At 41.8% G+C, this 11,993-nt stretch overlaps 1 protein-coding gene across 3 annotated transcripts in view; it reads right to left on the reverse strand.

Annotated features, from left to right (window-relative positions):
• Nucleotides 1-4,068: 4,068 nt before the first annotated feature.
• Nucleotides 4,069-11,993, reverse strand: part of LOC108244990 (anoctamin-4) — a 56,711-nt gene continuing 48,786 nt past the window's right edge. For 2 of the 3 annotated variants that reach the window (XM_017431594.3, XM_017431593.3), the window contains 9 exons: nt 11,738-11,795; nt 11,212-11,309; nt 10,666-10,808; nt 8,980-9,132; nt 8,762-8,909; nt 8,521-8,640; nt 6,913-7,018; nt 5,222-5,425; nt 4,073-4,655 (listed from right to left, as the gene is read on the reverse strand). In XM_017431594.3, coding sequence (XP_017287083.1) covers nt 5,234-5,425; nt 6,913-7,018; nt 8,521-8,640; nt 8,762-8,909; nt 8,980-9,132; nt 10,666-10,808; nt 11,212-11,309; nt 11,738-11,795 — 1,018 coding nt within the window. In that variant the 3' untranslated portion in view covers nt 4,073-4,655; nt 5,222-5,233. Of the gene's footprint in view, nt 4,656-5,221; nt 5,426-6,912; nt 7,019-8,520; nt 8,641-8,761; nt 8,910-8,979; nt 9,133-10,665; nt 10,809-11,211; nt 11,310-11,737; nt 11,796-11,993 lie in introns of all 3 variants that reach the window. The other variant, XM_017431591.3, reaches the window with a different exon arrangement.

The raw sequence follows: 11,993 nt of genomic DNA on the forward strand, positions 1-11,993 counted from the left end.
CCAAAACTACAACACCTCACTGGTATTTGATAAAAAGGTGAAATCTCTGCTAAAATCTTGTGTTTTGAATCAACATTCATAGAAACTAATTCATGTCATTTCAGTGAGTCATCATGGTTGTGCCCTGAGTCCAAATACATGTCATATACACATTCAAGCCACTTGTTTTAAATAAATGCTTCTATTTTAATTCAGTTTTGGTCTTCATTGTAACTGATGTGCAATGTGCAATGACTGGTTGACCTCAGTAGTTTTTAAAATCTGGCTACGAAATGGTTGAATCCTTAAAAACAAACAAAAACCCCCCCGAGTCTAAACGCTGAAAAAAATTCAAGTGACTCTGGGCCGCTCTGAGCCTGGGGACAAGGCGAGATGCCACACTGACGGATGTGTTGAATTACTTTCTTTCTTTTTTTTTTTTTTTTTTTTTTTGGGCCAGTTTGTTTATTGGTCGTTTTACTTGGAATACAATTCCAGACCTGGGGTTATTACTATTATTATTATTATTATTTTTACTGTGCAGTTTTTTTAGTTGAGGTTTTCACACAGTAGTTGTTTGCTGTTGTCATAAAAACCAATAAAAACCAATCAATCAGCTGCCCTTTCATTTAATATCAAAGGGATTTATTTTATGTTGCATTTTGTCTGAAATTAAATATTTTTTAAATACAATTTAAGGTCCAGCATTGTCCCCGCTGCCTGTCAGATCTTCTTACGATGAGAGTTTCAGCTGTTTAGGTCAAAACTTAAATATAACTTGATGCAAAAATTTCACGCGATAAGGTGAGATGTTGCCCTCAGAGTGTTGTGGATGACTCTCAGCCACTACCACGCTAAGTTTGAGCTCAGTATCTGTAAGTTTGACCGAATTACGGGCATTTTTGTATCATCTTAAGTTGAATTGACTCCAAAAACGAATCAGTTGTAGAGGTGCATCCAGTGGTTAATTTCCAAAGGTTTCATTGAAATCCATCCAGTAGCTCATGAGATATTTCGCTAACAGACAAACGGGGTCACTCCACATGTAATGCTGACGCCTTAGGCGGAGATTTGGTGCAATAAGTTGCACTCAGAGCACGATTCGGACACCGAATATTATCACAATATCTGGAAAACGGACCACATTTTAGCCATTTTTTGTGTTTTCTATAAAGTCAGTTGGTTGCGTCAGCCTTCTTGAATTGGACTGCTTCCAGTGGTTGATCATTTGTAGAGGTGCGTCCATAATAATCCTGAACAATTCCTGAAGGTTTCGTTGAAATCCATGAAGTGGTTCATGAGATATTTTATTTTGCTAACAGAATCTGTTTGCCCTCAGAATACGTGTTGAGCGTCAGTCTCAGTTACTACCACACCGACCTTTTAGGTCCCCATCTGTCAAACTGACCCACCTTTAGCCATTTAAGTGTTTTTTTTAAAGGGTCAGTTCGCCTTTAAGGGGATTTTGTTATCAGTAATCTGGTTGTGAAAAGCAGGAAGTGAATGAGAAATGTGATCAGACAGCCTTTAAAAATTAACAGGGGTTCATGTTTCCAAACAACTGATACCTGAAGGATGTTTATCTTGTTCATTATCTCTGGTGTGTGTGTGTGTGTGTGTGTACTTGTATTTGCTATATTGTGGGGACATATACTAACATATACGAATTTGTAAGGACCAACTGCTCCTTCTGGGGACCAAAGCCGGGTCCCCTATTAACACCTGCTTTCTGCAAAATTAAAACACTGCCTCCTTGTTCCCTTTGTCAAAGTCAAGGGCGAAGTGAAGGCTCGCCGTTATTTCAACTTGGCAGACTCGTCGCAGATCCTCGCCCGCAGCAGCCAATCAGCATCCAGATTCGGGATATAAGGCTCCCCGTTCTCGGCTCCTCCCGCTCGCCAGCCAAGTTTCGTCCCGCCGCCTCCCCCCATCTCCACCCTCGCCTTCCCAAGCTCCTCCGGACTCCCCTTTATCGTCCTCCACGCCACCACCAGGTCTGGGTCCCGGGGGAAGACGACCCTAAACTCTCACCCTACGTCGATCATCTAAGCTCACAGTGATTCTCTGCAAACTCGTCTTCTGCCGTCTGCGTCAAAGACCTCCAGCCAATAAAACACTCTAATTGTCTCCATGTCTCCGTGTGAGTCTCTCCAGGTTGAAAAGAGGTATTTATAACGAAAGCTCTGGATTTTTGATCTCAAATTCAATTAAGGGCCTGGAATTCCTTAAAAGGAATCCATGAGTCTGTTTTTTTGGATGTATAAAAGCACAAATATTGCAGTTTGCAAACTAAAACTAATCTCACTTAACATATGAATGAAATCTTACTTTGTAGCGTTTTAGGGTTAGGGTTAGGATGGCTCCCAATTTTTATTTTTTTTGCACAATTTGCACCCATCTTCCCATCTCCCTGTTGCACCCCCCCTCATTAAGCGGCACCAATCTCCCATCGTGTGAGCTGCCAAAACGCAGGATATGAGGAAATGTCAGATGTTATCCTCTGACAGCCTTATGTAACTCCTGAGCGTATGTCAGGGATAATCCTCTTACAGGGGAGAGGCCTTGCTTCAGCAGGAAACAAAACATGGTTTGCCTCCCATGTCCCCAGCTTTTAATAATGTAAATTGAGGTTTTTTTGCTATTTTTTTTTAATTTTTCTAGTTAAGGCCATGGCAGCAGAGTAATCCATGCTGCAGGACAAGCCTCTGCTCTCTAATCTATGATTACTTCAGAACGATCAGAATGAGGTTTGCTAAATGTTTGTGTGTTAAAGTACATCTGAAGGGATTTCCAACAGCACACCTCCAGTTACAATGACTCGATGACCGTGGTCAAAATTCAGGTAATTATATAGAGTAAACCTATTTGAAGCAATGTCTTTCTTATAAGTTATAATCATGGTAATAAACTGAGTCATAGCCGCTTTGACCAGCTGGTCAAGTCATAAAGTCTTAAAACTTCAGCTTATGTTCTGACCAAAAAGCGACAGGAAGTACATTTTTCCCTCAAAGCACCTTAAATAATTATTTCAACCATTTTGATCACAAACAATTAGCCTAATCCATCAAAATCATCATCTTTACTTTAATTTAGAAGCAACTTGAACAAGATAATCTCATTTTAACAGGTACCGAACTGAGTTTGTGCTCTGGCGCTATCTGGTGGTGCAAACGAAAATTACAAGTCCGGATAAAATGAGGCTCCGGGTTTCCTGCAGGAAGCTCAGATTGTTCCAGTTTAGATTTAATTCAAATACCTTTAGGCTCTTAGTGTTAACTACTTACTTACTACGTAACAAAACTTTAAAACAGAGTTTTAAAATAAGATAATCTTATGTTAAAAAGGGACTAAGTTGAAGCCGTTTTGGTCAAACCTTGAAAATAACATTAAGCATGATATCTCCTGTAGTATTGTGAGATGTTAGAGCTCAGACTATGTGTTGAGAATGACTCTCAGCTACTACCAAATCAAATCTTAGCTCAATATTTGTAAAACTGACTGTGTTATATCCACGTTTGTGTTGGTTGTAGTGGCCATCTTGAATTGGACTGACTTCAAAAGTTAATCGGTTGCAGACGTACATCCGGTGATTACTTTCTGAAAGTTTCAATAAAATCTGTCCGCTGGTTCATGAGCAACTTTGCTAACAGACCAAGTTTTAATTAATGATCTTTTAAAATGAGTAGCACTCATAATACAGCATGTGCTACTACTCTCAGCTACTCCCACAACTAATTTAATTATAATAATACTGTAAAATTAACAGAATTATAGTCATCTTGACTCAGGTTGACTTTTAAAGTTAATGAGATTTTGACATTCCCTGAATGTTACATTAAAATCTGCCAAGAGGTTCACTAGATATTTTGCTAACAGACAGACAAAGGCAAAAACCAGTTCATCAAAGTTAACAACAGCTTTAAATATGAATGAAACTTTTTATTTTTCTTACCAAAATCGATTAATTTTTAACAAAACCTTAACTGCAAACATTTAATGATACATTTAAATAAATTTATGCAACCTACAGGATATAACTCTGCTGTTAACCTCATTTTTTAAACTAAAATGCACCATTTTTCTGTAAATTAAGTGTCTTATAAATAACAACAGGTTCACACAAACCTGTAAAATTAGAAGTTTTTGTCACATCCCTATTTGCTTTTTAATTCGGATCTGCAACGATGTCTGAAATTCCACGTTTTGGGCGAGAGAATGACAAAAAAAAAGACACATAAATGACATTTCTTTACAATAAATAATGTTTATTACTGCAGTTATTGATCTAAATTCAAATGGAGAGCATCTCTGACTCCCCTACACTAAAGCAGAGCGGGAGGTCCGACATTCTTTTCTAGAATAAAGCAAAACGTGAACTCCTCGATTAAGGAGAAATGTAAACAGTGGTTTAGATATATTTATTTCCCCAAAGAAAATAAAATCTAGAAAAAGGTCGTCTTTAATCTACATTCAGGAGCTGAAGCTGAGGCGGGAGGGGAAACGCTGCCAAACGCTCCCCCCACTCCTGCGCGGAGCCGGTTCATCCTCAGAGGCTCCTGATTGGGCTGGATGCAGGTCTGGATGAGTCCAACAGGTGGCGCCGGTCTAACAGCAGGGTCCTTCTCACACAGGAAGGCCAGCAGTGGGTCTCTGAGCACTAAAACGCAGCTGACCGCCTGCAAACGAGAGGTTTTCTGTTTCACTCGTCAGAAACTAATTCCATTGTTTTGTTTAACTGAATTTTGTAATTTAAACACAATTAAACAACAAGTAGTGGTCTAAATCCGTGTATGGTTCATGCTTTGTTTTTTTTCCTTTCAAAATAAAAGTGCAAAAACAAAACAAGCATGTGTTTTTTTTTGTTTGTTTTTAAAATGAAATTAGAAAAACGGCAAATGCAAAAATAAAAAAGGGGTACGTTTTTGTTTTTTTTTAACTGCAACGGTTAAACCAAAGACGAGCTTTTATTTTGTTGTTAATTCAACGGAACCTTATGGCGGAACCGGAAATAAAAACCTGAACTCCCGGCACATAACTTTTTCAGTTACCAGTAAAATGATTTTTTACATTTTATACAATGTCCCTACGTTTCCAGAACTGGGGTTGTAAGAAAAAATAAGGATACTGTTGCCGTGTTCCACTTTCTGCTCGCTTTTAATTCGGAGCAAACTGCTTTTCCGTACCGATATAAATGAAACCCAACAGTGGAGCTGAAACATCTCTTATGAACGCAAAGCCGTACCGAGTGACGAGTTCAGGGCCACTCCTTGTGGTGGACTCGGTCCTTCTTCTTCCTCTCGTTCTTCTCTTTCTGCAGCCGCTCCAGCTCGGCTTCGTACATCATCTCCTGGATCAGATACTTCTCTCGGCGCATCCTGTCCCGCAGGTCCTTGGGAAGGTCGGGGATCAGATACGCGATCAGGGTCTTGATGGCGAACACCATATGCTGCAGAAACAGACCGCGTTGCCTTTAAACAAAAAGCCCAGAGGATGATGATGACGATGATGTCACGGCTTTGGAAGCTTTTGATTGGTTGGTTGACAACATTGCTTCTCTGTGTGACCTCCACAGCTTTGGTTCATCCTTGGGTTCAGTTTCCAGATGCCTGAAGGTTCATCTGGTCAAACAGCTGTGACCTGTGCTGGCAAAATGAGTCACGGAATGAGTCGAGGAATCTTTAAATTCCAAGTTATTATTTTCAAATTTTCCATTTTAAAACCCCACAAAATGATATGAAGTTTGTCGAAATTTGGTGACTTATCACCGGTTTGAAAACTTGATTCTCATCATCTGGAATTCCAGCCTCATGTTGAAAAAGGGGAATCCCCAGGCTTCAAAATGATGTCAATCATTATACAAAGGGATTTCCCTGTGCTACAGTGGCTGGCAGAGAAGAATGGTCAGTGTCAAAGAAGACATGCCTGTTAGATTCCTTAGATTAGGAAGATTATCTGCCAATTTAGTTACTGGGATCGCTAGATGGTGTCTTTATGGACTCGTTTTTACACAAATCTCGGCAAAAATCTTATTTTTACTCTAGCCTGTGCTCATATAGACTCAGTTTGCCAACACAGAGACACACGAGTACGAATGCCTCAGAATGTCCTGCCGTCGTTCCCACCAGGAACGGGTTTTGGTGTTAAACGCGCGTACCAAACTCAAAACTTAAGCAAAAGAGCTCATGAAGATGCTTCAGCTTATTGCTGTTATTATGAATTGTCAGCCAATGGATCAAAAGCCCCCACCCGTTAAAGGAACAGCAGCAACTAGCTGTAGCACTTCTGATAAGAATATGATTGTATTTCTGCCGGACTGACTGTGCAATACAAAATGGGCAGCAATATAAAAGTTTCTAAAACAGTGTTTATATGAGTGAATTAAAAAAAACAAGAGTTTTTTCGTCTGAACCATTGTTAGAAGTGTAACTTTCTGCTAAATCAATAAAACAGCGTTTACTTAATCATCGAAGAAACTCATGCATGACTTTTTCTTATGCTGAACATGTTCTGTTTCCCAGCTTGTGTCGAGCTGTTTTAAAACAACGTTCACGTAAAATTCTAAATGCCACATTTTAGGATTTTTAGAACTTTGAATCATGGAAGCTGAGAAGCTGAGAAGTTCTTGGTCAGTTTTAATGAAAACCTCTGCTCGATGTTCTCAACTGATGACGCTCTGACCACCGTCTACTGCAAGTTAGATTCTTGTACAGCGCATTTCTCTGCACTGCAGTCCTTAAAAGCTGCATGCATTTGCACTGTAGTGTAAGCATACAACTTGTCAATGATTTATGACGCAATAAACCTTTACCAGTTCAACGATACGATAATTGGAAGATTTGTCCTTTGTGTGAAAGATCCAGAACAATCGAATGATGTGGATGAGCTGCGTGGATAATGCCAGAAAGCGTCACGTTCGGTGTCAAAAACACTGACCTCAAAAACGATTATGAACGCCAGCCGGGCAGCCAGGACGTGCCAGAACTGCAAAGTGTAGGAGTAGGGCTCAGCCGAGTCCGGAGGCTCTCTGTAATCCCGATATCTGGCGTTCAGGCGGGAAAGACATCCACACAGAAAACACAGGAGCTTCTTAGGCTGGCTTCTTTCTAATTTCTGCTCATGTCGTGGTTTACAGTGAGTTGCAAACATATTCAACCCCCTTGGTGTTCTTTTTAGCTTTTTTATCAGTTTAATTAGTATAGACCTAGACCAAATCTTCAAAAATGATACAGTTTAACAGTTTACACAGTGCATGCATCGTCACCCCTTTAAAGGAATTACTTTGTAGAATCCCCTTTAGCAGCAATCTAGCCACTGGAGGTTTGGTCCATTCTTCATGACCGATCTGCTGCAGCTCCTTCAGGTTGGGTGGGTGCTGCTTGTGTCCAACAATCTTTAAATTAAACTAGAGATTCAAACTTGGATCGAGGTCTGAGCTTTGACCGTAAACCAGTTTAGGGTCATTGTCCTGCTGGAAGGCGAACCAAGCCTCAAATCTTTGGAAAACTCTGGCAAGTTTCCGTATTCTGCTCCATCTGTTTCTTCTACTAACTCTAACCAGTTTCCCAAACCCTCCTGATGATGATGCTTCAGTACAGGGAGGTGATAGATTTCCCTCAAACATGATCTTGAGCCGGAAAAGGGTAGAGTGCCTTCTCTGGGTCGGGGAAGATGTCCTGCCCCAAGTGGAGGAGTTTAAGTATCTCGGGGTCTTGTTCATGAATGAGGGAAAAATGGAGCGGGAGATGGACAGGCGGATTGGTGCAGCGTCTGCAGTGAAGCGGGCGCTGTACCGNTCTGTCGTGGTGAAGAGAGAGCTGAGTCAAAAAGCGAAGCTCTCGATTTACCGGTCGATCTACGTTCCTACCCTCATCTATGGTCACGAGCTTTGGGTAGTGACCGAAAGAACGAGATCGTGAATACAAGCGGCTGAAATGAGTTTCTTCCGCAGGGTGTCTGGGCTCTCCCTTAGAGATCGGGTGAGAAGCTCGGTCATCCGGGAGGGACTCAGAGTAGAGCCGCTGCTCCTCCACGTTGAGAGGAGCCAGCTGAGGTGGCTCGGGCATCTGGTGAGGACGCCTCCTGGACGCCTCCCTGGTGACGTCCCACCGGGAGGAGACCCAGAGGAAGACCCAGGACACGCTAGAGGGACTGGGAACGCCTTGGGATTCCCCCGGAGGAGCTGGCCCAAGTGGCTGGGGAGAGGGAAGTCTGGGTCCCCGCGACCCGACCCCGGATAAGCGGAAGAAGATGGATGGTGTTGTCCTCAATGCCCAAAAAGTTTTAGTCTCATCAGACCACGGCGCCATCTTCTCAAGAACATCTATCGGCAAATTCCAAATGGACTGTCTTATTTTTTACTTTAAGAAATGGCTTTTTCCTGCCACTCTACCATGCCCATTTCAGTTTTATATTTTTGAAAGAATTATTGAAAACAAGTTCTTTCCCCCCATTTAAGTTATCAAAATAAAATAATACCAAGTGGGGATGAATACTTCTGCAACCTAGCTTCGATCTCCATGAAGAGTTGACTTTTTAAACTACCTGCAGAACTTCACGGCTTCTTCGAACAGTTCAGAGCCGTTAGTTCTGGGCTGAGATCTCCTCTCAAAGTCAGACACTTGGAAAATGGACAAACTGGCGTTGACGTATCCCATCATGCACCTGAGGAGAACACAAAGTGGATCTGTTCAACATGTATGTATATATACTGCAAAAAGGATAATGGGGATTCTGTGTGAGATAGACTAAACAGAAAACAAGAAAAGGTTCAGCCGTCCCTCACCCCTCTCCTGATTGGCTCTGCCCAGCACAGGGTCCGTACTTGTAGGCGTAAACGAGGCGAGGGATGAAGTCCGAGGTAACGGCGATGACGAAGGCGTTGGTGATGACGGACAGGATGCCGATTCCCTCCAAAATGCCATACCAGATTCCTGACAGAAACACAAGTTAGGCGGGAGGCAACTTCTCTGGAGGAGGAGAAAAAGCCTGACTTTCGTTTACCGATGTCTTTGGCCTGTGAGGGCAGAGGTCGGCGCCACTGCGTCACAAACTTGAAGGCGTCTAAGCGAATCTCGATAATGTTGTTGATCAGCGCCAAGAGAGGGGCCAGGGGGAATGCTGCCACAAAGATGGTGGTGAAACCAAACTGCAGAACTGAAACAGAGACGAGTCGAGTGTTCAGAGACCTGAACACAATGCAGAATTTGCTTCAGATTTTTCGTTTTGGGGTTGGAGTGTCACGAAGGTGGGCCAGAACCAGTTTATACTGGTTTAGTCCATCTGATCCATGCAGGAGAATAGAACTGGTCTGTCATTCTGTCTCTCACTTAAAGCAGCCCCAGTTAAAATTTTCCAGTAAACACTCTCTCACTCACACTTAGGGACAACTTAAGAGTTACCAATGAACCTAACATGCCTGTATTTGGTCTGTGGGAGGAAACCTGAGTGAACCCACGTGTGCACAGAGAGAACATGCAAACTCTACTCAGAAAGGCCCAATCCTGCACCCTTATTGCTGGGAGGCGGCAGCTTTAACCACTACACCACTGTGCCACCCTTGTATTTTCCAAAAGCAGAAAGTTTATTTCCTGAGAACCAGGAAGAGCTGAGCTGTTGTGGATTTCTTCCTCAGCAGGAGTAAAACCCTCAAGCTCTGAGACTCGTTTATTTGGTTAACAATCCAAATGACTTTCAAATTTACTTCTGCTTTACACGCCATCATTGCTAGGCTTGTTTAAAACGAGCCATGTCTGCGCAAGTCAGGATCAACCACTTGGTGTCAGACTTCCTGTTTTTGGTTTTAATTACAGACACTGGGCTTTAATGTAATGTATACTCTAGCCATTTAAATTTGTATCTAATAAGGAAACTAAACAAACCAACCTCTTCATGAAACACATTTTTTCTTTTTTAATATCATTACTAGATCTTCACAAAGTTCCCAAATTATTCTAAAAGAATGTGTGGGAAGGTTTCCAGATGACTCCAGGGGGGAGATAACCCAGCTGGATATATATATATATTTTATTTTTAACCAAGTGTTTCTGTATTATAAACGCATCTGCCTGAGTAACTGATGTCCATGTACTCTGTCACACCTTGTAGGGACAACTTTCAACTACTACCACACAAACTTTCAGGTCAATATCTAAAAAAACGACTGCCTTAGAGTCGTTTTTGTGCAGGCTGACAGTGATTAGCTGTCAAATTGGACAGACTCCAAAGTAAATCAATTGAAGAAGGACATCCAATGATTACTTTCTGAGAGTTTCAATAAAATCTGTCCAGCGGTTTATGGGATTTTCGCTATCAGACACATGCACACACTTGCCTAGTTGACCTTAAGTTTTATTTCAGATTTAATTCTATCCATCAGAAATGCAAAACAGGTCTATATTTAAACACACCGCGAGAAGAGCGGAGAAACATGAAAGAAGGGAGCAAATGGGAAAAACTTCAACGCAAGTCAGCGTCACGCTTACATAACATGGACAGCAGCTGCTCAGCATCAAATGTTACAAAATTTGATGTTACCGCAGAAGATTACTGCGTGGAACAGATACGAGGTAATCTCAAAACCCAGCACTGATATATGGATCCAAAAAAAAAAAGGTTAAAAAACAAAATCAACTGGACTTCCATGTACACTGATAAACGTACATAAAAATAGCACTGGGTGCAACATACTCATCTTCAGGTATTCGTCAAAGAGTCCGTAAGCGTTCATCGGCTGCAGGTTGTAGTCCCGTTCCCACTGTGGGAGGCTGGCCATGGCACGGTGGCCATGTTCCCTCCTCAGCCGCCGTCTCGTCCACCAGTTCTGAATGAGCCTAGAAAACCAACACAGCAGGATCCAGTTTCTTCTTGTACTGCACTGTGACCAGCCCAATGGCTAAACAATACAAAGAAACTCCTATTATATCTAAAGCAGTGCATGCATTTCCCAAATATTTTAGTGAAAATAATACTACAAATACAACACATCATATTTTAGGGCTAGTAGGCATGCTAATATCTGTTTCCCTTGCTTAGACACATTACACACTGCTAAGAACATCTAAAATACAATTTCTCGGCACAAGATTTGGCATCAAGCTCTAAACACAACATTGAATAGCTACGGTGATGTTTTTATTAGCTGCACAGTCCCAGTCAAGCTTAAAGACGGTCATTTCTTGATTAGCATCGGTACGATTGGTGCAAACATGTGAAAAAGAGATGTAAGGAACTCACGGGTAGCCGAGCTCCATGAAGTTGTTCCACGTCTGTTTGAGCACCATGATGATGCCCATCTGCATGCAGAGGTCAATGAGGCAGCCGCTCGGGTGGCACTGCAGCAGAAGCAACAAAGACGCCTGGTCTGGTTTTCTGAATAACATTTATTTGGGTGAATGCAGTGGTTCTGTCACCGTGGCCCATTATCAAAATACATCATGTAATTGTACTGTATCTTTAAGTATGCAAATAGGCATTAAAAGAAGTTCTGCAAACTTAGGCGTAATTCTCCATGGAGCTACACTTGTACTGTTCATGTCACATTAGAGGATTTATTTTGCATTTCTGCAGCTGTGGAAGTAGAAGCACCTCAGCTTTTGTCCCTACAGACCACCTAAATGTGTTTGTTCCTTATATGTTCCAAGAAGTACCACCTAACGCTGATGGGGGGCATCCAGGTACACCTGAACATCCTGGTTTTTAAAGCACAAGTCTTTGATAATTCCTTGTTAAGAAGAAGATGAAGGAAAAGAAGATAATTCACCTCCTCCAGTTTCCAGCGATTGATGAGGCGTAGATAAGCACCTGGCCGACCCGTGAACCTGTCAGTCATAATAAAATACTTAATATTAAATTAAATTAGGCCTTTACTCATAACATCCAACCATCCATGCATCCATCCATCCATCCAACATCCATCCATCCATCCATCCATCCAACATCCATCCATCCATCCATCCATCCATCCATCCAACATCCATCCATCCATCCATCCAACATCCATCCATCCATCCAACATC

This window comes from Kryptolebias marmoratus, linkage group LG1 (assembly GCF_001649575.2).
Source record: "Kryptolebias marmoratus isolate JLee-2015 linkage group LG1, ASM164957v2, whole genome shotgun sequence".
NCBI lineage: Eukaryota > Metazoa > Chordata > Actinopteri > Cyprinodontiformes > Rivulidae > Kryptolebias > Kryptolebias marmoratus.